Source organism: Nicotiana sylvestris, chromosome 7 (assembly GCF_000393655.2).
Source record: "Nicotiana sylvestris chromosome 7, ASM39365v2, whole genome shotgun sequence".
Taxonomy (NCBI): Eukaryota; Viridiplantae; Streptophyta; class Magnoliopsida; order Solanales; family Solanaceae; genus Nicotiana; species Nicotiana sylvestris.
In genome coordinates this window covers 68,182,385-68,210,353 of record NC_091063.1, presented here as the reverse complement: position 1 = coordinate 68,210,353, position 27,969 = coordinate 68,182,385, and the positions used below count along the sequence as shown (strand labels likewise).

The 27,969-nt window shown below is 36.2% G+C and overlaps 4 protein-coding genes across 4 annotated transcripts; 3 read left to right on the top strand and 1 right to left on the bottom strand.

Moving 5' to 3' along the window:
- Positions 1–463: 463 nt before the first annotated feature.
- On the top strand, positions 464–5,226 carry LOC104220752 (uncharacterized). The gene is made up of 7 exons (XM_009771683.2): positions 464–1,054; positions 2,820–2,960; positions 3,063–3,176; positions 3,271–3,444; positions 3,946–4,061; positions 4,633–4,717; positions 4,810–5,226. The coding sequence occupies exons 1-7, from the start codon at positions 563–565 to the stop codon at positions 4,813–4,815; spliced, it is 1,128 nt and encodes a 375-aa protein (XP_009769985.1). The 5' UTR covers positions 464–562; the 3' UTR covers positions 4,816–5,226.
- Positions 5,227–10,411: 5,185 nt separating this feature from the next.
- On the bottom strand, positions 10,412–12,417 carry LOC104220753 (NAC transcription factor 56). Its single transcript, XM_009771684.2, has 3 exons — positions 12,094–12,417; positions 11,697–12,001; positions 10,412–11,112 (listed from the first exon to the last, which is right to left on the bottom strand). The coding sequence occupies exons 1-3, from the start codon at positions 12,278–12,280 to the stop codon at positions 10,543–10,545; spliced, it is 1,062 nt and encodes a 353-aa protein (XP_009769986.1). The 5' UTR covers positions 12,281–12,417; the 3' UTR covers positions 10,412–10,542.
- An 8,447-nt stretch (positions 12,418–20,864) lies between these two features.
- LOC138873271 (uncharacterized) lies at positions 20,865–21,719 on the top strand. The gene has a single exon (XM_070151718.1). The coding sequence runs from the start codon at positions 20,865–20,867 to the stop codon at positions 21,717–21,719; it is 855 nt and encodes a 284-aa protein (XP_070007819.1).
- Positions 21,720–21,771: 52 nt separating this feature from the next.
- Positions 21,772–22,701, top strand: LOC138873270 (uncharacterized). Its single transcript, XM_070151717.1, has one exon. It carries the CDS (start codon positions 21,772–21,774, stop codon positions 22,699–22,701), a length of 930 nt encoding a protein of 309 aa, XP_070007818.1.
- The last annotated feature ends 5,268 nt before the right edge of the window (positions 22,702–27,969 follow it).

Genomic DNA, 27,969 nt, shown 5'->3' with positions numbered 1-27,969 from the left:
TGGTTTTTAAAATTTAAAACCAAAACTAATCCAAATCAAGAAAAATATCGATTTACTTAATCGATTTGGTTCGATTTTTGGTTTGGATCAATTTTCCGTCAAACCGTGAACACCCCTGTTACTACTAGTTAAATAAAATGTTGTGATGGAAATCAACTTTCAAACTATTTTAAGACTCAATTCCATTTAAATACGAGAAAATATTAGTTCACATATTTCATACTCAATTATTGGCTAAGTTCGCTCCTACGTGGCGTAAGTCTGGCACATTAAAAACAGTAACAGAACTCTACGTCCCACTATAATCACCTGTACCTCCGCTAATCAACCAGTTAAAAAGCACCTTACAGTGGAATTCGTAACTGATTCGTCGACGCATTTCATTATCCTATGCCGCGAAACACCTGATCACTAATTATATCCTCTTCATATAAAAGCCCGGACTCGGTTCTTCAATTAGTTTGACAGAGAGAAGCTGAAGTGAGTTGGGATCTAACATCACCCCACCCCACCCCACCCCCACCCCCACCCCCGGTCTCCCTCTTCTCTCTCTCCATTTTCAATGGCGACCATCAATGGCTTGACCTCACCACAGCCTTTTCTCTCTCTATCAAAGCCCAAACCAAAACCCTCTTATTCCCACTTCAAGCCTTTGAAGCCACAAATCTTATCCAAAGGCCTCAAACAGCAGAATCAGCAGCTAAGAGACTGGGCAGTCGTGGGCTCGGTGGCCAACGAAACCGACCTGATTCCAGTCCAAAGCAACGACACTACGGACCAGCAAAGCGGCGTCGTAATTGGGTTAGAAAGAGAACCGGAAGGTGGAGATATGGATTTAGTAAATCAGGTCGTGGGTGGGTTTGGAAATGAAGGGAGATTATCATTTGAAGGTGCTGCTGGTGGGTTTAGTTCTTCTTCAAGTGGGTCTAATGGAAAATTAGAACAAGAGGATATGAACAGAGTTATTGATAGAGCTATTAATGCAACTATTGTTTTAGCTGCTGGAAGTTTTGCTATCACTAAATTGCTCACTATTGACCATGATTACTGGCATGTAAGTTACTAATACTTACTAGTAGTTCTAAAAGCTTTCTATTTACTTAAAAGGTAACCGCAGGTAACTTCTATTAATAGCGTTTGATTGGTAATCTAGAATAATTAAATTGCACTGAGTCCTGCATTTTCTTGCTGCTTGTATATGAATAACATTTACATATCGTGGTTTAAGAGATTTATTAGTTTTCTTTTTATTTGGTTTTTGTCTTAAAATTATGATTCAGTTGCTTTCAAATGGATAATTCTCTCAAAATCTCAGCTTTTGGTACAAATACAAGTTGGGTCGTGACACCCAGGCCCCTTAAATTAATGGGTTGGTCTGATTAGGGTTTCGTGGGTCATGAGCTGGTTAAAGGGTTAATTTTAATGGGTTAAAAAAGGATAAAGGAGAACTATAGCGTGTGTGTGTGATCCAATAATTTGGGTGCCTTTTGGATTGGTATATTCTCAATTTCTCATGCTTATTTCCTGCTCTGTTGTAATCAAAGTGCAACTCCTTATGTAGATGTTTTGTTCTTAATTAATGATCTATATTTCTGGATGTCTTTAGTCCTATGTGGTCATGGGCGGCTCAATCGATACGGTGGCCTAAAGCCAAACCTTAGTAAGAGGCCTAAAATATATTTAATATAATTCTTTTATATATTAATGTGAAATGATAGTTTAAAAAATCTTTCTATTTTTTATATATAAGGAACAATAAAAAGGAATATGCAACTCATATTATCAATACCCTTGTTATTTGCAGAATTAATATATGGGTATGATGAGGGGGGGGGGGGTTAATTTTATAAAGAATAGGAATTGAATTATGAATATAGCAAAAAAAAAAAAAATACTACAATTAGTTTCCTTTTTAGTCACTTGTTGGCTTGACTGCCTTCCAATTAAGACATGAGAACTAAAAAACTTGATTTATGTGAGGAAAAATGAACGAGCCCGAATAGTTTTGATTACAAGATATATATGATTGAATTACTACATCTATTGATGAACAAAATTTATTTTGTTATATAGTAATGTATTAATTTTGAGGCCTTAAATTATTGGGGGCCTAAAGCAAGTGCTTGACTTGCTTTAGGCTTGAGCCGGCACTGTGTGGTTCAACTCTTTTATACTTAGTCATGGATATTATGTCTCAGTTAAGTGCATGTGTACAGGGGTGGGATGTGATGTTTATTGTTATCTGCTTTTTGTCTAATTGGAGAATCTGGCAGTGTTATCAATTATGCAGTCTAATTTGTATCGGCCTTCTTTCCTCATGCTTCATGATTGGGTATTTCATTTAATTCTATTAATAGAAATGTGGATTAAAATTGTTACATCCTAGTTGCTCTTTTTCTGTTAGAAACTCGTTATCTTGAAGTATGGGTAATCTGGGAAGAGCCTGCCTTCTGTCCTCTTGAATCATGATAACTTTCTTGGTCTTAACACTTTGTTGTTTTCAAGTACTTTTGATGAAGTTAGGATCTTATGAATTAGCATCCAGAGGATGCAAGCAAAATACAGAAGATGCACTCCCCTGTCGATGTTGTAAAGTACTGGAATCGGATATGTTTATACTTAACAGTCACACATTTACTTTTCTCCTTGTGTCATTTTCTTGTTATAGTTGTATAATCGTTTACTTGGGTTTGCCAGGTTGAGAAATGTTTGTTTCTTGTGGAATTACTTCTCATAATTTCTGCAGCAATTTGTAGTACGAATATGTATGCTCAAATACATATTTTCTTAGAATATAGCTCATCATCCTTCTCTCTCAGGGATGGACCGTATATGAGATATTGAGATATGCACCTCAGCACAACTGGATTGCATATGAGGAAGCCCTTAAAAGAAACCCAGTTTTGGCTAAAATGGTCATCAGTGGAGTGGTTTACTCTCTTGGGGATTGGATCGCACAGGTTAGTGGGGATTGAATAGAAAGTTCCTGTAAATGCCATGGCGTTACTTGGAATTGTTAATTGCTCCAACGTGCTAATTAGTCTTGCCTATACTTATTGCAGTGCTATGAAGGAAAGCCTCTTTTTGACTTTGATCGTGCACGTATGTTGAGATCTGGCTTAGTTGGATTCACGCTACATGGATCCCTCTCCCATTATTATTATCAGTTCTGTGAGGTACTGCTATTTTCAAAAGCTTAATACTTTCATGCCTGCGCAATTTTAGGTTCTAATTTTTTTGGACTAAGCAACACACTCTGATTCGTATTAGGCACTTTTTCCTTTCCAAGATTGGTGGGTGGTTCCTGTCAAGGTTGCCTTTGATCAAACTGTTTGGTCAGCAATTTGGAACAGCATTTACTACACAGTTTTGGGAGTTTTGCGCTTTGAATCCCCTCTCGCCATTTTCAGTGAATTGAAGGCTACATTCTGGCCAATGTTGACTGTAAGAAGAGACCTTCTGTTCTTACTTCTTGCTTAAATTACAGCATCACTTTTACATAAATAAACTTATTTTTGCATCAAGCGGTGGTCCTTATTACTATGTAAGACATTATTGTTTCTTGGTTTTCATATCTATGAATATATCTGTGTGGTTTACCTTGACCATAGTTGCAACTGTGCTGCACAGCTTCATTTCTCTTCATTCTTGTGGCATTTTCCCTCTCATCTGGTCCATAACTCTTACATAAGTCAGGGTGTTCATTGAATCTCGATAGTGGTTTGCTTGTCCAAATTAAACCTATGTTCTGTTGATAAGTTGATATTTGGTATGCAAATCACACGAGTCAATTCATGATGGTATCCTGCAGTTTATATCACTGTTTTTGCTGTTTCTTGCGTGTATGCTTCTATCATGCAACATGAAGTTTGAGGATCAGTGTGAATTAGTAAGCAAAACATGCATGTCTTAACACAGATTCCCTTTATGTGGCTCATTTTTCAGGCAGGTTGGAAGCTGTGGCCATTTGCTCATCTTATTACATATGGTGTAGTCCCGGTTGAACAAAGGCTTCTTTGGGTCGACTGTGTAGAACTTATTTGGGTGACAATACTCTCAACGTAAGCATTCCAAAATGTGAATCACAACTTTTTTTACTTTTCTGGTGCATGATGTTCAGGGACTGAATTTCGGAAGCACTATAAGCATGCTGACATGAATGATTAAATACTATACTTTTCGAGGTAGCTAATGTTGCCAAAATGGTTTATCATTGAAGCTTATCTTTCTCAAAACATCATTGGTTAAGGAAATTGATGGTGGTCCGATTGTAGTCTTTTAGTAATATGTATGCTAACTCCCAAAGGTTTCCCTTTTTTTCAACGAAGGAGGTTGTCCATGACCATTTTGGGGGCAGGTAGCTCTTAGGTTACGTCCAATTAATCACTCCGCTTTAGTATTTTCATACAGGGAAATTGTGCACCCTGGCTGACAGCTAGGTGAATCAGATTTCCTATTGAATGTTTAATCTCTATGCTATTACTACTTGGATTGTGTTTTGACTGTCCAATAAGCAGGACCTGCCTTTAGTTCCATGAAGTATTTCAAACTTTGATAACAGAACAAATGCAGATGTTACCAGAGAAATGCATCATATTCTAACTTCATTTTTTTTTTTGTTTGGTTTATTAGTTATTCAAATGAGAAATCAGAAGCTAGAGTCTCCGAGGCATCAGTGGAAGCAGAAATGCAACCTCCCTCAATAGGTCCACCTCAGGTATGTAAACTAACTTGCTCATGAGATGCCTGAGCTGTAGATGTATGGTGAAATTGTGTTGACATGGTACCTGAATTTGATGTGTGCTGTAGGAGTAAATGAATGTAAGAGCAGATGCAGGATAAAGATGTGAGGAAGTATAAACAACCTTAACACGCAGCAGAGTCTTCATTGAGAGGACCATTAATGGGGTAATGTATAGTTTTGAGGTGATAAAGCTGCAGATACTTGCTGTACCGTACTCTCAGAAAACATCCTCTGAGATACTTGTTTATGATACATGCATACTGCACATAGCGCCCCTTTCTCTGTGTAAGTACACAAATTCTTTTGTAGTTTGAAATGTAAAAAGTGCAATTGAACTCTGATGCTCATGCTGAAGTTTCAGCAGGAACTTGCAAATTAGAACTGTAGCTTATAACATAATAAGAACTTATAGTAGCTTATAGCATTATATTGACTGTCTTGAAGGATCATAAAGTATTAATAAATGGAGCCTGGTGTTTCAAGCCCTGATGCTTCATTTGTTCTTCTCTTGCATTAACATTTAGGCATTTAGCCATTTACCATGTAAAGAGAGCACCTTGGGGTAGGACTATCTTTATTTTCTTTTCATCAATACTAGCCCAGCTGTGATTCGTCCATGCCTGATGCCAACATGTAAAATCTTCGATTTGTTCCTACCTTAGCTCTATAATCAACCTGTCTAGAATTTCTCATAAATAAAGCACTCCCTCTGTTTCATATTATATGTCGTGTTTCTTTATTACACGTCCCTTAAGAAAATAATAAATAGGAAACGTTTTTTTTACTATTTTACCCTTATTTATGTCTTAAACTAGTTGAGTCTTGTCTTATGTCATAACTTTGTGGGATTAGTTTGGTAGGGATACTATTTTGCTTTTGCTGTGTATCTTTCTTTTGGATTTCATGTTCCTATTTTTCCTATTTTTCTTATTATTTCTGTGGTGTTAATGATTTTGTCTTTTTGTCCTCTCGAGCCGAGGGTCTTTCGGAAACAGCCTTTCTACTCCTTCGGGGTAGTGGTAAGGTTTGCGTACACACTACTCTCTCCAGATTCCACTAGTGGGATTTCACTGGGACGTTATTGTTGTTGTTGTTGTCATAATTAAGGTGTTTGTAGTCTTCAAGAACAATTAATATTAAGGGAAGAGTAGGAAAAAAATAATTAATTTACTATTGAACTTCCAAAATGACAAATAATTTGAGATAACTATTTTTAGAAACTACGGCATATTAACTGAAGGAGTAGTAGAATTGACCATCACTCGAGTTTGTATAACGATCTGGACCTTCTTCTCGCACTTCAGATCAAATACCTGAATGTCCAATATTACTTCTGGAAAAGATCTACCGAACTTGGTGTTTTCATCAAATGTTATTAACATGCTAAGGTAAAGTAGTCAGTTGAGGTAGGAGTGTGTTAATTAACCATGATTGAGTGATAAAATTATATGAAAAAAAGTAAATAAAATGCGTTTGTTAATTTGGTGTAAACAGTGACTATTTATTGTTACATTTTCCATGTTTCCATCAATTAATGTCTTTATGATTACAACAGCCTCTAATATCATTGAAGTTTCTTCCCAACGCCGAATCTTCCATGTTGCCATTAAATGCCATAAATTAATGTTGGTGAAAAAATGAAGTTTATAGTTATGAATTTTTTTCCTAACTGGAGTTTTTCTGTGAAGTAGTAAGACATTTGTTTGTCTTCAACACTGATAAACGAAAAAACTCTATTCTCAAATGGGAGGCCTTTGTAATCATGAAAATCAAAAGGCAGAAAACAGAATCAATGAGGCCGAATAAGCTAAATTCCAGGAAACAAGAAACCAGATTTCTGAAAATTGAAACTGCCCCAACTGATCCAAAAAACTATTTCCTACGTTATGAATTCTGGGGAGTAAAACTGGCGTCTTTTGAAGCGACGACATTGCACCAAAGCAAATACCTCATATTTTCAGAAAATGAAAAAAAGACACTACTATTATTTGAAAAATACGTAAATAATAATTAAAAATTTATAATTTATGAAACGTTCATGTAACTTTTAAAAATTAGGAAATCAATATTCGAATTTAAACTGAAAATTAGATGTGTTGACCTTATGCTTATGAATACAACCATTTCTTTTGTTGTCAAAGGGAGTGGCATTTATTACAATGCCAAGGGTATACAATAACTGTTTTAGGGGTCCAATCAATCAGTTTTCTCGCAATTATGATTTGCTTAATCTTTGTTCATAAGCTTAGTAATTATAAATTGTCATAGACCTCCTTTTTTGGAAGTATATGCCATATATATCTATCAAGATAGTGCATTCACTCAAAATCACTAAAAATCGGTTGAGAAAGATGACATTGTATTATCATTTCAAGTGGGCCATCTTCTTATGTTAATCTCTACTAAACTGTGACTCAAAAAAAATTCAACATATTAATTGAAGACATAAATTCAAACGGGTACCCAAATTCATACTGACCATCCCTTTCCAGCAAATAAGCTTCAAAAATAATTCCTTTTTTGTTTTTGCTGATAAAAGAAATTTAGTTCATGAACTTCCATTTTTTACCCTAGAGATAAGATTTGTTAACCTCTAAGTCGTTGTTATGAATGGTTTTGAAAAAGAGGTAGATGGACTATTTTAATCGAGCAAGTAAGGATGTATAATACTTTATTTTGGTAACTTGACAATACCTATTCATACGTATGCTACAACGTATTTTTGGAATGTGGAAATACTTGAAAGTTAAATTTCTGTTGAAAAGAAATATAAAAATTAGGCATTTCGTTAAACTTACGTCATGTAGAAAGATAAATAAATAAATATATGTATGTATGTTCACACTTGTACGCAATAAGCATCTCTATCGATTTCGTAGATGATGTGTAACCATGATTCTAAATACATGCATTTGGATCCTCCGCATTATGCGTTGCTAAAATAAGTAGTAGTGAAATGAAATCTTTTTAAAGTAGTTTTGTTATGTTTCCCTTGAAAGGAAATGCAATTAATTAAACGATAATTAAAAAAAGAAAAATAAAAGATTATGGTTTGGAGATAATGATTCCCCTTTGATGATAACGAGATGGTCCAGAGTCAGCAAAGAAAGAAAGGTAATTGTGAGGTAGCATCTTGTTGTCAATATGTGAGGACCTATGTCTATTGGAATATACTTTGCCCATGTCTAATCCAAGAAAATGAAGGTAGATATAATCAAGAAAAAAGTATGACGTCCCAAGTATATCGAGACAAAATATGGTGGAATTTCCTAATCTAATTGCCATGAGTGCTTCTAATTTAATTTTCTCCTAATTAAATGCAAAAGCAAATCTTCTTAATTTGTATATCATGTCAAAAGCTCGAAAAGCGTGACGGCCTAGCAGTGTAAGTCACTAATGTGGGGTGAAAACCTTGAAAACAAATTTCAGCAGCGATAAAAAAATACACTACATGGACCGGGTTGGTTCGCTTTTTATCAAAACCAAATCAAATTAATTATATCAATTTGGATTGGTTCGATTTTGTCGGGTTTTCCGAGTTTTCGAATTTTTTTGTTACATGTATATTATTTCAATCTCACTTTATTATAATTATAGATAAAGCTTTGATAAGTGAATATATGTTTAGTAAATATGGAAAAAATCGACAAACATATGATCTATTAAAATATTCTAATGGGAGAATTTTTTTAGTAACACATGATAGTTATTTTCTTAGTCGTCTAACAATAATTTTTCGTTAATTTATGCTTTCAAGGTTAATACATGAGAGGATCCCAAATATTTCTATATTTTTTAAAGAAAAATCACTATAAAGTCTTAAAAATATAAATAAAATTTATTTATATGTCGGTTTGGTTGGGTTTTTTTTAATCAATACCAAATCAAGTCAAACCAAACCTAGTTGGGCTTTTTAATCGGTTTGGTTTGATTTTTCGGTTTGGTGCGGTTTTTCGGTTCGATTTGAACACCCCTACTTGGCACCTTGCTGATAGTATATCGAGATAAAATATGATGGAATTTCCTATTCTAATTGCCATGAGTGCTTCTAATTTTATTTTTTCAATTAATTAATTTTCTCCTAAATACAAAAGCAAAGCTCCTTAATTTGTATATCATGTCAAAGGTTCAAAGAATGCGACGACCTAGAAGTGTAAGTCATTAAAGTGGGTACAAATCTTAGTAAAAAATAAAGGTTCAAATTTCAGTAGAGACATAAACCCATTTGACATCTTGTTGGACAAGTACTTAGTACATAATTTGACTCTAATATCACCATAAAAAAGAAAATCTTGCAAATTTAATGGAAAAGGGAATGTGTTTTTCTTTTGGGTAGTCTTTTCTTTTTCTCTTATGTAAATTGTTTGTGAAGGGTATGCATTAGAAAGCAAAACTGATTAATAAAAGAGTACTTAGTGGGCGTTTGGACATAAGAAGTATAAAAAAATAAAGTGAAAATGATATTTGAAAATTAGAATTGTGTTTGGACATGAATATAATTTTAGGCTGTTTTTGTAATTTTGTGAGTGATCTAAGTGAAAATTTTGAAAAACAACTTTTTGGAGTTTTCCAAATATTTGAAAAATTCAAAAATTCATCTTCATGTGAAAATTGAAAATTTATGGCCAAACACTAATTTTGAAAAAAAATAAAAAAAATTCGAAAAAAAAAATGAAAAAATTCTTATGTGCAAACGGGCTCTTAAATTGTACCCATTATAATAATGGTCCGCAGTCAATGAGATAATCTAGTTGTTTGATTCCTCCCATAAATAATTATATCAATCATGTCATGTATGCAATGTTCTAGTTGTATCATGTATGTATGATCCCTCTAGAGAACATATATATATATATATATATATATATATATATATATATATATATATATATATATATATATATATCACTATTTACTACTCAGCTTTCCACAACAACTAATGATTCTTATCTTTTCCCTTAACAGGATTTCTTTTCTTCTAAGATAACAAATTTCACTGCTTAATGCTACTCTATGCTTTTGGAAAATGAAAAACCAATTCTTTATCAATATTAACAACCTACCTTACTACTATCACATAATTATAGCTCTACTAAATATTACTCTATCTCCCACTGAGCTAACTAACAATATACAAATCCAGTCAAGCTTTATCATTTAGGGTTTTGGGAATCTTAAAAAGTTACTGCAAGAAAAGTAATTTAATTTGTTACCCGCGGGTAAACTTTTCGTTCTGATAGTTAGTTTAGTGGTAAAAATAAACAAAGAAAAAAATAAAATAAAAAATGCAGAACAATGAGAAGCTCATGATATATGGAGTTGATAGACAAAGCACAACTACATGGAATATTATGTGCAGAATATATTTTTTTCCAATATAATATCAAATACATATATGTTATAATTCTCTACAGGAAGATTACAAGATTTGTTTCTATGCATCTCTAGCTATATATTCACAGTCAAACCTTGGAGGTGTATGGATTTTTATATTATATACTATAAAGACAGACAGTTAAAGCAAAAATATACATGGCCTCACCTAAGCTTTTAATTTTGCTAACACAGACTCGATCGTTCCCCAAAGTAAACTGTAAATCATCTAAAAATTCTGTCTTTTTAATTTCTTAGCTACCAACAAAAAAACTCAATACCCAAATAATCCAGCAATCCCACTAATCTAATTAACACCCTCGTTTGTATTCTGCGAAAATTCTGTGACAATAATTAGTTAGCGGATCCTGTATGTAATATGGTATAAGTAATATGATTCACATTAATTTTTTTTTTATGCCTAATTAAGAATACCAGTTCATCCCCGAATAAGGTTGTCGAAAAACTCCATCACTAAGAGACCCCTGCAGAATTTGTTGTTGTTGTTGTTGTTGAAGTGACGGAGTTTGAGGAAGTTGACTCAAAAGACTTGCAATAGAGCCATTCTGTTCATGATCTGATCTCACATTCATGCTTAAACCATCGTCCATATTATTAATATTCTCTGTTAAAAACCTTTTTGTGGATTGGGAATTATCATTAGCTGCTGCTTCTTCGTTCCAATATAAACCATTTAGCGACCGTTTTGAAGGGAGGAGACTGGGGCTTGTACTGAGTACATTAACAGGAAGTTGTGACGACGATTTTGAAGAAAATTGCATACCTTGATCATATATATTCTGGTCATGAGTTTCGAGCAATGTAGTATAGTTGGAATTAGCTTTTGGTTGACCAAATATTGACATTGAGTTATTTGGTATGCATGTTGCTGGAATTGATGATCCCATTATATCATTTAAATCGTCCCTCTCGTGATCTATTGGCCTCTGAGTGTTGTTCTTCTTGTAAATCCTACATAATACCCAATCATCTAGCTGCACACAAAAACAAAAATCCAGCTTTAATTTCATGAGTCAATCCGATCAATACTTACAAAAAAAATTAAAGTCAATTCTCTTTATTAAGCTTTTTCTTTTTGTTAATAAGAATCCGCCATGTTTGAGGCGGCTATTAGGTACATCCTTACCAATAGATTCACTCTAACCTTTTTGATCGTAACAAAGAGGGAATACTTTGGTTGCAGCCACTAAAAAAAAATAGAATTTGAATAAAAGTACTTGAATTATTTGTATTTGGACATAAATTTTACTTAGAAAAAAAATTCGTTACAACTTACAAGTATTATAAGTAAAAATCTTATTCCACTTGAAATATTCTTCAAATAGTTTTTTCAATATTTCACCCAGCTATATTTTCCAATACTAAAATTCAGTTTTTGCAAATATTGATGGCGAAAGTTTTATTTGCAAATATTAATTGATAGCAAAAGTTCAACTTGCAAATACTGACTTCAATATTTGCAAGTGGAGTCATAGCCAAATACTTTCCAAAATTCAGACACAATATATAGCTTTAAATTAAATATGGAATTGACTGAAAAAAAATAAAAGATACTTACCCTTAAAGATTTTTTATTGGCAACGTCACAACCAGGGGGCTTGTTATTTGCTTTATTATCAGCAAGTCTATATTCATGCATAATCCAATTGGTTTTCACACCTTTAGGAGGTTTACCTCCATAGAAAACCAGTGCTTTTTTAACACCCACTTTTTGAGTTCCACCGGCGGTGAGCACCGGCTTATCTGTTCCGGTAGCTTTCCAGTAACCAGAAGTTGCCGCTCTGTTTGGCCTCGCCCCATTTGGATACTTCCTATCCCTTGGACTGAAAAAATACCATTCTTGTTCTCCAAACGTCGCCTTAGCTGCAATCAAAATTAAAAAAACACCTCAAACATTAATCAAAGCTCCAAATATCAAAATTTCCATAAACGAACAGGAGCAAATAAATATATACCAGGGAGTTCCCAAGGATCAAATTTGTAAAGATCAACTTCAGCAATAATAGCAACGGGAAGAGGAATAGAAGCAGCTTTCTTCTTTAGGTAATGAACAACGAGTTCTTCATCTGTTGGGTGAAAACGGAAGCCAGGTGGAAGCTGAGGCTGCTGATGAGAGCCGCTTGATGAATCTGTACTCTCCATTAACTTAGAATAAAAAGATCAATTTCCTTTTATTCTATTTTGATCAAAGTCGGTTGCTGAATTACAATAATAATATAATAATACTCCTAATAACAAGAAGAAGAGTACAAACTTGACAAACGGTACAAAAATTCTGCTTTCAGATTTCGGATCTTTAGCAGAGAGAAATGGTGTGTAGTTTGTTTGTGATACAAAAATACTGAGAATCAGCCGGAAATTGGATTGTTTAATTTAAGATTTGGCTAGTCCCCTCTCCCCCCATCTTCTTTTATATGGTATACGGCTGGATATTTGTTAGCTTAATTAAGAGTTAGCTCTCTCCTCCTCCTTTTATATGGTACATATACGAGGACGGATTTAAGTTTTATACAGAAAAACAATTTTTTTACACTACCAATTATATTAACCAATAAAATTTCTAACTTATCCTCTTTTACATATTATCAACCCAAATTTACTATAATGATTTGTGTTATATATACTGGCAAAATAAATAATAAGAGTATTACATGGTCATGTAGTTAATAGATTATTTATTTTATTATTTCTAGCTCACGAATCCACGTTAGGAGCGAAAGTTATATGTAGTTTACTTTTTTGTGATCTTACTGTAAGTAATTTTTACGTGACAATATACGGAATTTAAACTCTAAAGTACTACTCCCTCCGGTCCATAATAAGTGATCAATTTGCTTTTTTATTTGAATAAGTGTCCATTTATATAACCAAGAAACAATTCATTTTGTTTTTCCAAAATTACCATCATGTACGTATCCATAAAAAAACTTTTACTCCTCACATTAATTATGTTGCAATATTTAATTAAGGGTTAACTATTTTTGTTTAAAATTTAATATTTTCTTAATGGGTATGTCAAAAGCAAATTGATCGGTTATTGTAAATCTCTTTATTTATTTTAATGTGTAAGTAATCTGATAATGTGAACGGCCAATGGGGTATTGTTACAACTTGTGATGTGAAATATTCTCAACCTATGGCTGGATTCCATGTCAGGGTGAAGGGTATATTTGTCATTTAAAAGAAAACGTAGTCCTGGATGTTAATGAAGAAAAAATGAGGTGATTAGTGGCTTTCAATGACGTATTAAGTGGTGGAGAACTGAAATTAGGCCTTTAATCAATCGACACGCATGATTTCATAATATGAGGTTAGCCCGACACGTGATGGGTTGAAAAGAGGGCAAATGGGGTCCACCTCTAAATAAACCTAAGACAACTAATAAAGAAAAGTTTTGATTAAGAAAAAGATAAGCCTCTCGTCTAAAATGTGTCAAGCTTTTTTGCTACTAACAAATATATATATATATATATATATATATATTTGCCTTTCAGTGGCTGCCCAAATATCCAATGGACATGAGACAACATTTGGGCAAACAACAAAAAAAGGGTTGATTAGGACGAAGATAAGGTCTTTTAACCTCAGGCTTTGTTTGCTAATCACCATATATTTTGCCTTACTGTGGGGTCATGAAAATTCCTTTGATATTCCCTTTTAAATTTAATTAATTGTTCAATAAGTTTCAACACAAAAAAATGTGCCATTACAAGTCCAATTGATATGCGTATTCCATCAGGATTTATAGTGTCTATTAAAAACTAGAAGTCCTCCACATATAAGTGTGGGTCGATCTCCAATGCAATGATTTTTTTTTTAATTTAAAAAAAAAAAAAAGGTAAGTTAAGTCTTTTCACCAATGAGAATTTGAAGGTAAGACATACACCGGTAGCGGTAGATTTTGATTTTATTAAATTTAGGTTTAATATTTTAGTTTAAGATTAAGTCTCTGAGATAATATAATTAAAATAATAAAAATACATAATCAAATTATTATATAAGTGTATATTCAATTTTTTCATTTGTTCAACTGTATTTCGTTAAAAAAATTGAAAATTGAACCGAATTATTGAAACTTTTAAATATTTATCAAATATTGAATTGAATTATCAGAATTAGATAATATTCAAAAAGTAATTCCACTTTTACTGAATAGTGGACAAATTTATTTCAGGGGGCGACTCTTGTTCCTCTGTTTTTTGTCGAGTCACTCTGAAAGAAAACCAATTAATTAGCTTTCTTTCTCTTAATAATAAAATAAGTAGTACCCTAAAAAGAGATACTGTACTAACAAAGAAAGGCATCATCATGTGTCAAAGGAATTCATGCAAATAGATATTTTATGATAAAAAATATATAAGTTTCTTCGCGACCAAAGACCTCTTTTCTTTTTCTTTTTCTTTTTCCAATTCACATAGTATTTGTCTCCTTGCTGAGGCAGAATTAGCTGCAGGCTGCAGGTCTGAGCCTCTTTCTAAGGGATTCAATAACTATCAATTCCTCTCTCCATTTTATCTCAAAGAGAAACTTGGAGCATATATTTTTGGAAAAACAACATAGTATAATCAATCTAAAAAAATAATTACCGGAAATATGTATATTTTATCCCTAATTATTTTTTATATTAGCTAGTGGATATAATTATTTTGGGGTGTTATCACTTTTAGTCCGTGCCAAATACTATTTACATTCGATAGCCTAAAAAATATATAAAACTTGTATAATTTTTTGTATATAACATGCAAAATATATATAAATATAAAACACATACAAAAAATATATATTTTTTCCGTTATTATTTTAAAAATAGCTATACAGTATTATTTTTCCATTATATATTTTTGGCTGGTCGGCCAAATATATAACTTGCCTAATATTTTTTAGTCCCATGCCAACAGAGGTTTGTTTTTCCCCTGTCTTTTTCGTTTCACATTTCTACCAAATCAGGGCTTCTTAACGGCAAGAATTGCTAATTAATAGTCACTTGATGCCATGGAGGGACCATTCTCAGTATCCCCTTTGTATATATCATCTACTAACCTATGTCAAACAGCAAATTTTGTAGAGTCAAAACTTTGTTCCTACTTTATCCATTTTTCTCCATTGTCATCATTTAATTTTTTTGTAATGCTAGAAAACTTTGATAGGTGTGAATGGGGTGGCAAACGGGCGGTCGAGTCAAATATGGGCAGGTCAAAACAGGTAATACAAAATTGGATAAATTATTCTATCTGACTTATATTTAATACGGATAAACGATAGGTTAACCGGCGGATAATATGATTACCCATATTATCCATGATTTTTTTAAATATGATCATTTTTGGGAGAATTCTTTGTTTTCCAAAGCTTGAGCAACCCCCAATTTGTGTCTTTACAAATATAAAAGTTAAACACATTAGTTATCTGTTGATTATTTATTTTCTAAATGGATAATATGGTTCTTATCCATATTTGACCCGTTTTTAAAAAGTTCATTATCCAACCCATTTTTAGTGGATAATATGAGTGGATATAACTGTTTTTTCTATTCATTTTCCCGCCACTAGGTAGGGGTGTCAATGGTTCGGTTCGGCCGGTTATTTTATAAAATTTGTACCATACCATTTTTTCGGTTATTCTATTATGTATAACCAAAATTAGACTTTTCGAAACTGTCTCAATCATGTCGGTTTCTCTTCGGTATCGGTACGGTTCGGTTAATGGTATTTTTTTTAATATCATGTAAAATTCACTAGTAAAAGTAGAATTGCAATAACATACGTTCTTTTATAGGACTTAACAAAACTCTCTAGACATTTTTACTGTTTAAAGGGTGATGAATTAAAAAAAAAGATGGCTAGAGTATAGATCCATCAACTATTCTACAACAGTGTAAAAGAAATCAAACAAAGGCAAAGAAAATATTAATCATACGAGTTGAAAGATATACCAAGCTGGGACTCAAGAATAAAGTCTATAGAAGATTAAATATTCAAAAAGATAAGTCTAAATTATATGAAAGGAAACATATTCAATACATTGTAGTTTGCTACTCATAATCGCTAGAATACTTTGTGTCTTGCTAATAAAGATACTTGAAATAACTTAGTTTATGTAGAAGTAGCATAATAGGTTTTAGGGATTAGTATTTTGAGTTTAATTACTTGTTGGCTTGTAATAGTTTTCATAAATCCAAGGCTCAAAGAAAATTTAATGCATTATTATTTTTAAACTTACTGGATAAATATATTTTCTACATGTAAAATTTATTCGATACGGTTCAGTATTTTTTCGGTTTATTTTTATAAAATAAAAAACCTACCCTAATTATCTGTGCAGTTATAGATTTATATAAAAATCTACGGTTTCTTAAAAAGAAACCTAAAAATCGGTTCGGTGCGGTACAGTTCGGTCAGTTTAGTCGATTTTCGAATATCCATTGACACCCCTACCACTAGGTGTGATACATGGAAAGCCAAAGTTGATCATGTATATCGCTTGTAGGTAAGCTATGGCTTCGGTCAAGCCCAGTGACTTTAACCCAAAGTTTATATATAAATATTAAGAAATTCACTAAATTAAATTTAAAACTCATTTACTAACACCTAAGAGTGCTATCCTAAAATTTAGAATTCATAAAATTCAAATTCTGACTCCGCCTCTAAATCGAATCCAATGCATGAATATGTGCGAAGAATAAGTATAAATAGATAAAATTAAATATGTATTTCAAACTTTTTTGTCTCAATTCAGAACGTATGCCCTGCGTTTAAATTTTGAATGGGTCACTGGTTGGCTTTGGTAGTGGCAGAAAAATCTACTACTACAAGATAAGTGTGCATGATATGAAGTTATATATATCTGTAAACCATTCTTGACTTGGAGTGGGGTCTAAATGCAGCCTTGTTGATCGACCAGGCTAGTATTTTCTGTCAAATCTCGCAATATAGTAGTCACCCAAGAGCCCCCAGATTCCTGTAGTACTAACATAAACATGAGCAACCTTGTCTTCTCCAGCCAATTTCAACATAGCAATTGCTCTAGAAAGGTGATCAGTCCACCACCTAAAAGATCGACAACCATAAAAATGTTTTACTATATGCCTGTTCGTCTGTTGTTCTCTCACTGGATAAAGTATACCACAATATATTTAGTTATATTAAACTTGGGCCATAAATTATGTCAGCTAATGAAGTGTCAGGTTCAGACAAATATCAAATCCTCAAAATGATCCCTTATTAACGCAAAAAAGCAAAAAAAAGTGTATACGGATAAAATCTAGCTCATAGTGCACCCCGGCCTCCGACAAGATAAGCCAGGTTCGAGACATGATAACAATGGGTCGACATTGAGGCGAAAGTCTCGTCGAGTCGGAATCCGGGGGCATGACGCCTGCCCTCGAGAATATCGGGGGCGTAGTTCTGGATTGGTCTTCACCTCGAACGATTTCGAGGAACATTATCGGACAATCAAGCATAACCAACGGAAGGCCGAAATATCCGTGACTGAACGAATATCATGGCGGGGATCTCAGCACATATCGATAAGGAGCCGGTAATCAATTAATCTTTTTACCTTTTATAGAGTTGTACCTAAGGTAGGATTTCCCTACTATATAAAGGGGGTCTGATAATTCATGAAACACATTGTATCACGCATTCCAAAGCAATATATTATTTTTCTCTGTTATTTAAGCGTTTTCCTCTTGTTCATTAGTTTGGTATAGTGAGCCCGGATCGAGGGTAAACATTTCACCAAGGCTGAATCTGTCCTATTCGTATGGATTTAATTTAATTTTATCTTTACTCATTCAATCTAATCCAATTCATAGCTTTGTGGCAAATTAATTTGCGTATCCTTAAAACCACTTACAAATTCAATTATTATCCGATTTTGAGGGTAAATAGTTTGGCGCCATCCATGGGGCTAAGGATAATAGTGGCTATTTGATACAAACTTCTATAATACACCATATTTGTACACATGTGTAACCTCGTATATTACGCACAGAAATGGAAGGAAGTTTCTACCTTGCGGATAAATATTCTGCCCCTTTAAAAATTTTATTTCTTACATTTGGTCCCCTAAAGGTATCGAGCCCAAGGGCCACCTTACTCGGGGACTGTCGTCCAAGGCAGATTCAGACGGTCTGGGATAGCAAAACCCGGGGGCACAAAGCCTATTAGGCAGTGCCCGAACTTTAAAGGCTACGACCATCCCTATTTGGGAACGGTTGTCTTGGGTAAGCACGAATGACTCGGGGTAACAAGACCATTGGGTAACACCCGAACTAAAAAGGCTACGTCCGTCCTAGAATGGCTCGTAGACGTCTGAGAACCTAATCAGAACATATGGCCTTCAAAATTTCTAAACCGGTTCAAAAGGCTACCCCGACAAATTGTAATCTAAAATATTCTAAGTACTTTGGGGAAGCTTCCGGTGATACCGATCCCCCGACGAGTCTTAAGCAAAATAATATCAGGAACGAGGCCTATTCGAACCTCCAAATAGGACATAATTATTACGTGCTAAGGCATTCGATATCACTGCAATCGTAAAGAAAAAGAAAAAATAAAAGCTTGAAGTTTGTTGAAGGAAAAATGCCTTATATATTGATAAGCAGGGATTTTGACCGCTTATTTGCTCTTTTTTACTTGCGTTTTATCTCAAAAATACTTAAAGGTATTTCCGAAAACTAACAAAATGTGCTTACTTGTAGAAACATTGGGAAACAAGCCAAATAAGTCAAAATCAACTCATAATGAAGTCAAAAGTGAACAAGAACCAAAACTGGGCAAAACGGCTAGCAGTGCGGACCGCACAATTCTAGTGCGACCGTAGAATGAGGTTTAGAGAGGAGGCTTTTAGACAACTCAGACTGTGCGGCTGCAGAAGGATAAATGCGGCCGCAATCACTATTGTGCGGTCCACAAGATTGAAGAATCAGAGAGTTGATCAAAGTCCAAATGCTGAAGAGTGCGGACCGCAACACTTTTGTGTGGCCGCAGAATCCTAAGTGCGGCCACAACCAGTTTTATACGGACCACAGAAGATTTCAAGTTCCAACCCCAAGTTCCCAAGTGTACGGACTGCACTAGAACTGTGTGGCCGCAGTAGGCCTTTTTGCGGCCCGCATCATAATTATGCGGCCGCATAACCTTCGTAGGGGTATTTTTGTTAGATATTTTCAGCTTAGTATAAAAACAACTTTTCGTTATTTTTAGGTTAAGTTTAGTTTGCAGAGGTGCACCTGAACATTTTTCTTTATTTCTTTGAGTGAATTTATATTAGATTGACTTCTTAACACTAAATTTTCTTTGTTTCATCTATGATTATGCATTCTACCGTAATTTCTTCTTGTATTTCTTCATTTTCTATGAGTAGCTAGACCTTTAGCTAGGGTTGTAACCCAACCCTAGTGTGAGTACTTAATGAGTATTTAATTTTAGGACTTGTTTGTGATTGAGTTAGTGATATATAGCCTTGTTTATGCTTAAATTATAGAATTAATGGTTGCAAATATTGATTCATGCCTTTTTGACCTAGTCTTTGCTTGAGAAAGAGAGACTAGGTTTAGGAAAACTTGGCTAGCAAGGAATTGGGGTGAATTCAAGAAATTGATAGGCCCAATTAAAGAGTCAAATCTAGAGATAGTAAGACCCGACTTGAGCATATATTACTTGATTTGTGCAAATACCCCTTTGGGCTTGAGAAAGCCAAATCGGGCAAAATCACTCAAACTATTGAGAGGTATAGAGTGAGTAATTGCGTGTGTTTGCTATACCACGAACCCGATAAATCAAACCTGCACTATAGTTTACAACCCGTTAGGTAGTGACCTAGGTGTAAGTCACTACCTTAGATTCCTTTATCAATTGAAAAACATCTCAAAACCAAAAATATTATCCTTTAGTTTTATCTTTGCAATCAATAGAGTAAAGTAGAATTAATACACCAATGAACTTTGTGGAAGTACTATTTAAGCCAAAACTTGCAATCAACTTAGATATACACCTAATCCCATATTCTAACTCCCTGTGGACTCGATCCCGACCTTTATTGGGTTATTATTGCATCAACCACCTCGCTACTTAATTGTGGTATGGATTTCGCCGAGATCAATTTTTGGCATCGTTGCGGGGGAGTTAAACGGATTTAGCTATATCTAGGTTTTTGTGTGTTTTGTCTTTCTTTCCTTCCGAGTTACTAATTTGTGTTTGAATTGATTCTAGGTACAAAAATAGCTCTCAACAACGAGCCCATCGAAAATGTGCACTTGGGGGAGGATGTGGACGATGATGCCATGGATGAGGTCCCTATTGAACCTCAAGCTAATGGACGAGACCGCCTGCCTCACGATAATATGCCCTTCCCTCCCCCACCTCCACCAAGAGCAGCACACCGGGTGTTGCCAAACGAGGGTTATGCAAGTGATATAGTCCCGCCCCGTATTAGGGCGGACAACTTCCAAATAACCAACGTGATGCTTACACTGCTTGAGCAGCAGGGTTTCTTCACCGGAGCTCCACACCAAAATTCCTACAAGCATCTCAAGGGATTCATCGATACTTGTTGGGGGAGCAAGAAAACCAGCGTTTTTGAGGACGAACTGAGGTTGAGGATATTTCCCTTTTCTCTACATGGAAAAGCATTAGACTGATTAGAGAGGTTGCCCAACCATTCCATCACCACTTGGGATGAGTTGGCAGAAAAGTTCATTTCCAAATTCTTCTTTTCGGGACATATGGCAACGCTTAGGGGTGAGATTCTTGCCTTCAAGCAAGAACCAAATGAGCCATTGCACGAAATTTGGGAGAGATATCGTACCATGGTTGAAGAGTGCCCGAACAATGATATGATTGAGGCCATGATCCAACAGACCTTCTACAGGTGGATCAACACAACAAACCAATGTGTGATTAACCAACTTGCCATGGGGCACTTCATGAACACGCCATATGCCGAAGCTTGTAAAATTCTTGATGAGATAGCGGATCCCTCTTCGGCGTGTCAAAGTAGAGCCAATGTGCCACAAGGTCACCCTAATATCATTCACCTACACAAGGAGCTACATGACCAGGGGCAAGCTATAGTCGAGTTGACAACTACCATGAACCAATTGGCCAAAGTTAAGCTTCAACAAGTTCAAGGGCCGAAACAAGTGAATGCAATGAAAGGTGTGAATATGATGGTAAACAAGAGGCAGCAACAAGGTCAACAAATGCAAAACCGTACGGAACAATTCATGCAAGATGATAGTGGCTATGATCAAGGTGATTCATTCAATGACCAAGCCGAAGAAGTTCAATATGTCAACAATTACCAAGGTCAAAGAAACAATGCTCAAGGCAAAAACCAACAACAATGGAGGTCACAAGGGAGCCAAGGTAATTGCAACAACCAAAACCACCAAGGCAATTGGAATGGCGGTAATTCTAATCAAAGCAATTGGAAAAATCAAGGAAATCAAGTCAATTGGGGTAATCAAGGTAATTGGGACAACAACAATCAAGGTAACTGGGGAGGCAATAATCAAGGAGGGTGGAACAATAACAACAACCAGGGGTCGGGTTTTCCAAGGACTTCGATGTTCCAATAATCAAGCAATCCACCCCTATCCTTCTCACGACCCGAGCTCTTCTTCCAATGAGATGGATAGAATTGAAAACATGTTTAAAAAGATGATGGAGAAGAATACCGACTCCGATGCTCAAATAGCTTCGCACAACACTTCTATTCGTAATTTGGAGGTTCAATTAGGCCAAATCCTACAAGTGTTGAACACTCGTCCTAAGGGGACACTAGCTAGTGATACGGTGGTGAACTTGAAGGGTGGGAATAATACGGGACATGCTATGGCCATGACTATTAGAAGTGGAAAAAGTGGAGATGCAACCACCTCAAATCAAAGAAAGATTATGGATAAAGATGTTGTGGTTCAAGAGGATGAAATCCCAAGGAATATGGTGAAAGCTAATGGAGAAATGAGAATTGATATAGATGAAAGTGTGGAGGAAACACAACATGATGTGAACCCGTCTAGGGAACATGTGATAGACATGCCGGATCTGGTAGTACCTAAAGCCAAGGCTCCCTTGCCAAGTCCTCTGCCACCATATCCTCAAAGACTTTCAAAGCAAAACAATGAGAATCAATTCAAGAAATTCATTGATAGGATAAAAATTTTGTCCATAAATGTGCCATTGGTTGAAGCCTTAGAACAATTGTCGGGATATGCCAAGTTCATGAAGGACTTGGTAACAAAGAAGAGATCAATGAACAGTGAAACAATCAAAATGACACATCAAGTGAGTGCCATTGTGCACTCCATGTCCACAAAGTTAGAAGATCCCTGTGCCTTTACAATCCCATGCACTATTGGTAGTGCCGATTTCGCAAAAGCTTTATCTGACTTGGGGGCAAACATTAAATTGATGCCCTATTCTGTGTTCAAGACTTTGGGGATTGGGAAACCAAGACCCACATCCATGAGGTTGCAAATGGTGGACCAGACAATGAAGAGGCCATTGGGGATAATTGATGATGTGCTAGTTTGGGTTACAAGTTCATACTTCCCGTAGATTTTTTGATACTTGACTGTGAGGTGCCAATCATATTGGGGAGACCTTTCCTAGATACAGGGGAGGCCTTAGTTGATATGGAAGCTGGGGAGCTCACCTTCTAGGTGGGCGATGAAAAAGTTGTATTCTATGTTTGTAAGTCAATGAGGTAACCTAATAACAATGAAGTGTGTTCATTTGTGGATCTTGTCACTGAAGTAATTATTTATGACATAAGTGTTGTGATTAATGTTGAAGACCCGTTGGAAGCTATTGTGACAACCCGAACGGTCGACTTAAGAATTAACTCCCCGATCCCCTATTAACTACTTTTCCTGAGTCTATTTCTGCTATTTTTATTTGCCAGGATGTCCGCCATGTTTCCGTTACCTCCGTTGGGTAATTTCAGGGTTAGGAGCGTATTCAAATTGTGTTTTGGAGGTCCGTAGCTAATTTAGGCTTGAAATGCCGAAGGTTGAATTTTTGAAGTTTCTGGTTCGATAGCGAGATTTTGATCCGAGGCTCGTATTGGAATTCCAAGAGTTGCAGTAGTTCCGTTGTGTCATTTGGGATGTGTGTGCAAAATTTCAGGTCATTCGGACGTGGTTTGGTTGGGTTTTTGATCAAAATTGGAATTCAGAAGATTTTAGAAAATTAGGCTTGAATCCGATGTGTTTTGGTTGATTTGATGTTGTTTGAAGTGTTTTGAAGATTTTTACAAGTTTGAATAAGGTATTAGGTGATGTTTGTGCTTTTGGTTGAGGTCCCGAGGGCCTCGGGGTGATTTCGGATGGTTAACGGAGAGTTTGAAATTTTTAGGAAGCTTCAAATTTTCTGCTTCTAGTGTTTCCGCACATGCGGATTGGGGACCGCAGGTGCGATACCGCAGATGTGGGGAAAAGGAGAGTAGAAGCAGAAAGGGCCTGGGAAGGCTGGAACCGCAGAAGCAGCTTAGGGACCGCATCTGCGATGCCGCAGATGCGGAAAAAGGGATCGTAGAGGCGAAAATTGGGACTTAAGTGAAAAATCGCAGATCAGTTCAAGGACCACAAATGCGGTACCGCAGAAGCAAAAATTGGGCCGCAGATGCAAAAATGCCTGGGCCAGAACATATAAATAGTTGCCTTCGTGAATTTGAGCTATTTTTTCACCATTTTCATCCGGGTTTGAAGCTTTTGAGAGAGATTTTTGAGGAAAACAAAGGGGAATCACTTGGAGGTAACATCCTTGACTTCATAACTCGTTTTTATGTGATTAAAGACCTTAGTGGTGGTGAAAATGGGTAATTAGGGCTGGAGTTTAAGAGACCTTTAAATGAGGATTTGAGGGGTAATTTGGACTCCGATTTCAGTGTTCATGTTATGTATAGACTTGTGAGAGTGTGAGGATTCTGGAAATATAAATTTTATCAGATTCCGAGATGTGGGCCGAGGGGCATTTTGGTCATTTTACATAATTTCGCGCATTAGCTTAGAATTTAATTGTAGAATCAGCTACTTGAAGTATTATTTACATTATGAAATTGAATTGAATAGATTTGGGGCATTTGGAGTCGAGTACTCGTGGCAAGAACATGGTTTCAGGTTGATTTTTGAGCCGGTTTGAGGTAAGTGACTTGTTTAACCTTATGTGGGGGACCTTCCCCTCAGGATTTATATATTTGGTAATTGAAATGCCTTGTACGTGAGGTGACGAGTGCATGCTTGTGCAAATAGTTGGAAATCCAGTTTTCTTTAAGTATTGATTAGTATGTTTCTTTTCCGGCTTTTATTACTTGTACTATTAAGCCTATTGTTAGCTTAGGAAAGCATGTCTAAGTGATTTATTTGATTTAATTGTCCAACCTGCTTGCCTGAACTCTGTGCAGCATGCTAGGCTAGAATTAATTGTTGCCTTAATATGAAATTTCCATTTCTGAATATTTTCTTGCTGTTGTTGTGTATTTACATTGGGACTACGGATGTGGGATTCCGGTAGCTCCCCCTTGTCTGTTTATTTTGGGACTACGGATGTGGGATTCTGGTAGAACCCCCTGCACAGTTATATGGAACTACGGGAATACACCGATAGATTCCCCAGTACTGGGTATTTACATTTAGGACTACGGAACGGGATTCCAATAGATCCCCGCTCATTATGAGTTGGGATATGGGACGGTATCCCGGGAGACTTATCGGATATGTGTATTTGAGATTATAGGATGGTATCCTGCGAGATCCCGGATCGGTATTATTGATGTTGAGCTGTACTTTCTTTTCGTGTTTACCTCGCTTCTGTATAGTTGTTGCTGTCCTATATATCATATGTTACTTTCACTGCCGTATTTCATTATACTGTTCTATTCTATACTGTCGAACTTTATATTTTTGTTTAATCTCATTAGGGCCCTAACCTTCCTCGTCACTACCCGACCAAGGTTAGGCTTGGACTTACTGAGTACCGCTGTGGTGTACTCATGCCCCTTTCTGCGCATGTTTTTCATGTACAGATCCAGGTACCGCTACTCAGGCCTACCATCCTTGAGGGAGGCGACTACTCTAGAGACTTCAAGGTAAATCTGCCGCATCCGCAGATCGAGAAGTCCCTTTCTATTCTAGCTGTTTTTTTTTCTTTTTTTTCCCCTCCCAAGTTAGGAGGATCTATAGTGTTTTTTTTCTAGCTGTTAAACATTTCCCTTCTGTATTTTTTTTGTTTCTTGTTAGATATTCTGGAGTTAGACTATTAGATATTCCAAAGGCTTGTGTTTCTGTGAGTTTCCAGGTTTTGGGATAATGTACTGGTTTTGAGAATGTTGTGGTGTATATGCCGAGCAACATTCTAACTATTTTTCCATTTAGTTATTTTGGCTTTTGATTATTTCTTCCGCAAGTTTCGTTTATGTTCCGCATTTGTTAGGCTTACTTAGTCGTAGAGACTTGGTGTAGTCATGGCAGTTCACGGAGGGCGAACTGGGGTTGTGACAGCTGTGTTATTGAATCACGATGAGGATGCAAAGGAAGGCTTGGTAGAATGTGTCAATGCTTTGCAAGGAATGAGTTCATATACATATGAGCCCCAAAAACTTTCTATGGACCTTGAGAACCGGAAAACCACCAGCAAAGCCCTCAATCGAGGAGCCTCCCACATTGGAGTTGAAGCCCTTGCCTTCACACCTCAGGTATGAGTTCTTAGGCCCTTGTTCCACTTTACCTGCTATTCTTTCCTTGTGATTAACTAACGTGCGGGTATATTCCACCGTTGAGGTGCTCAAAAGGAGGAAGAAGTCAATAGGTTGGACATTGGCGGATATTCGGGGTATAAGCCCTGCCTTTTGCATGCACAAAATCATATTGGAGGAGGATGCCAAACCCTCCGTGGAACACCAAAGAAGGTTGAATGAGGACATGCAAGAGGTAGTCAAGAAAGAGATCATCAAGTGGTTCGATGTTGGGGTTGTCTACCACATTTCCGATAGTTCATGGACTTCACCGGTGCAATGTGTCCTAAAGAAGGGGGCATGACTGTGATTACAAATGACAAAAATGAGTTTATCCCCACAAAAACTATCACCAGTTAGAGAGTATGCATGGATTATAGGAAGCTCAACAAAGTGACTCGGAAAGACCATTTTCCGCTTCCATTTCTTGATCAAATATTGGATAGGCTAGCCGGATGTGCTTATTATTGCTTTTTGGATGGGTATTTCAGATATAACCAGATTCTTATTGCACCTGAAGACCAAGAAAAGACCACCTTCACTTGTCCGTATGGCATATTTGCATTCTCGAGGATACTGTTTGGTATATGTAATGCACCGACTACTTTTCAGCGGTGTATGATGGTAATATTCACGGATGTGGTGGAGGACTTCCTCAAGGTCTTCATGGATGATTTCTCTGTTGTGGAGGATTCCTTTGAAGTGTGTTTGGATAATCTTGAAAAGGTATTGGCACGTTGTGAAGATTTGGGAGAAGTGCCACTTTATGGTTGAGGAGGGCATTGTCCTCGGCCACAAGATCTCTAAGAATGGTATTGAAGTGGATAAAACAAAGATTGAAGTGATATCAAAACTCCCTCCTCCTACTTTCGTCAAAGGAGTGAGGAGCTTTCTAGGTCACGCAGGGTTTTACCATCGGTTCATCAAATATTTCTCAAAAGTGGTGAACCCCTTGTGCAAGTTGAGCGAAATTTTCCAGAATGAGTTCTCTTCAAACCAAAGGAAGAAGCTCAAACGGGACTTCTTGGATTATTATTGGAACGAGCCATATCTTTTCAAAATTTGCACTGATGGTGTTATCCAAAGATGTGTTCCAAAAGAAGAGCAATTGGGTATTCTTTAAGCTTGCCATTCTTCGCCCTATGGTGGTTACCATGGTGGGGCGAGAACTGCTACAAAGGTCCTAAGCTGTGGATTCTATTGGCCTACCTTGTACAAAGACGCTAGCGAGCTCGTTAAGCGTTGTGATGATTTCCAAAGGGCATGCGAGATTTCCAAGAAGAATGAGATGCCTCTCATAACCATCCTTGAGATTGATATTTTTGATATGTGGGGCATCGACTTTATGGGTCCATTTGTGAGTTCATGTGGGAACACCTATATTCTTGTTTCTATGGATTACATTTCCAAATGGGTTGAAGCTGTGGCTTTTCCCAACAATGAAGCACGGAGTGTAGTGGCATTCTTGAAGAAAAATATATTCACAAGGTTCGGCACCCCAAGATCTACCATTAGTGACAGGGCTTCTCATTTTTGTAACAGAGATTTTGACACTTTACTCTCCAAGTATGGTGTCACTCACAAGGTGTTAACCCCTTATCACCCCCGGGCAAGTGGATAGGTTGAAGTTTCCAACAGGGAAATCAAGAGTATTCTATTAAAGACTGTCAATGCAAACCAAACTGATTGGTCAAGGAAACTTGACGATGCTCTATGGGCCTATAGAACAGCTTACAAGACTCTAATTGGTATGTCTCCTTATCGGTTGGTATTATGGATATCATGTCACCTCCTGATGGAATTAGAGCATAAGTCCATGTAGCCGTTGAAGAAATTGAAACTTGAGTGGGATGTAGCTGTCAATCTTCGGGTGGAGCAATTGAATGAGCTTGATGAATTCTGGTATCATGCCTACACAAGTTCGTCCCTTTACAAGGAGAAGATGAAGTACCTCCATGACAAATATATCTACAACAAGGAGTTCAAAGAAGGTGATTTGGTGCTATTGTTCAATTCCCGGTTGAGGATGTTTTTAGGCAAGTTGAAATCAAAATGGAGTGGGCCATTTTAAGTAGTGAATGTAACCCCCTTTG

Excerpts from the sequence above, each read along its gene's own strand:
- LOC104220752 (XM_009771683.2), top strand. The coding sequence starts at position 563 with ATGGCGACCATCAATGGCTTGACCTCACCACAGCCTTTTCTCTCTCTA. Across the intron at positions 1,055-2,819 it reads TTGACCATGATTACTGGCAT|GGATGGACCGTATATGAGAT; the intron begins GTAAGTTACTAA and ends CTTCTCTCTCAG. Across the intron at positions 3,177-3,270 it reads ATTATTATCAGTTCTGTGAG|GCACTTTTTCCTTTCCAAGA; the intron begins GTACTGCTATTT and ends GATTCGTATTAG.
- LOC138873271 (XM_070151718.1), top strand. The coding sequence starts at position 20,865 with ATGGCAACGCTTAGGGGTGAGATTCTTGCCTTCAAGCAAGAACCAAAT.
- LOC138873270 (XM_070151717.1), top strand. The coding sequence starts at position 21,772 with ATGGATAGAATTGAAAACATGTTTAAAAAGATGATGGAGAAGAATACC.
- LOC104220753 (XM_009771684.2), bottom strand. The coding sequence starts at position 12,280 with ATGGAGAGTACAGATTCATCAAGCGGCTCTCATCAGCAGCCTCAGCTT. Across the intron at positions 12,002-12,093 it reads TGATCCTTGGGAACTCCCTG|CTAAGGCGACGTTTGGAGAA; the intron begins GTATATATTTAT and ends TTTTGATTGCAG. Across the intron at positions 11,113-11,696 it reads CCAATAAAAAATCTTTAAGG|CTAGATGATTGGGTATTATG; the intron begins GTAAGTATCTTT and ends TTTTGTGTGCAG.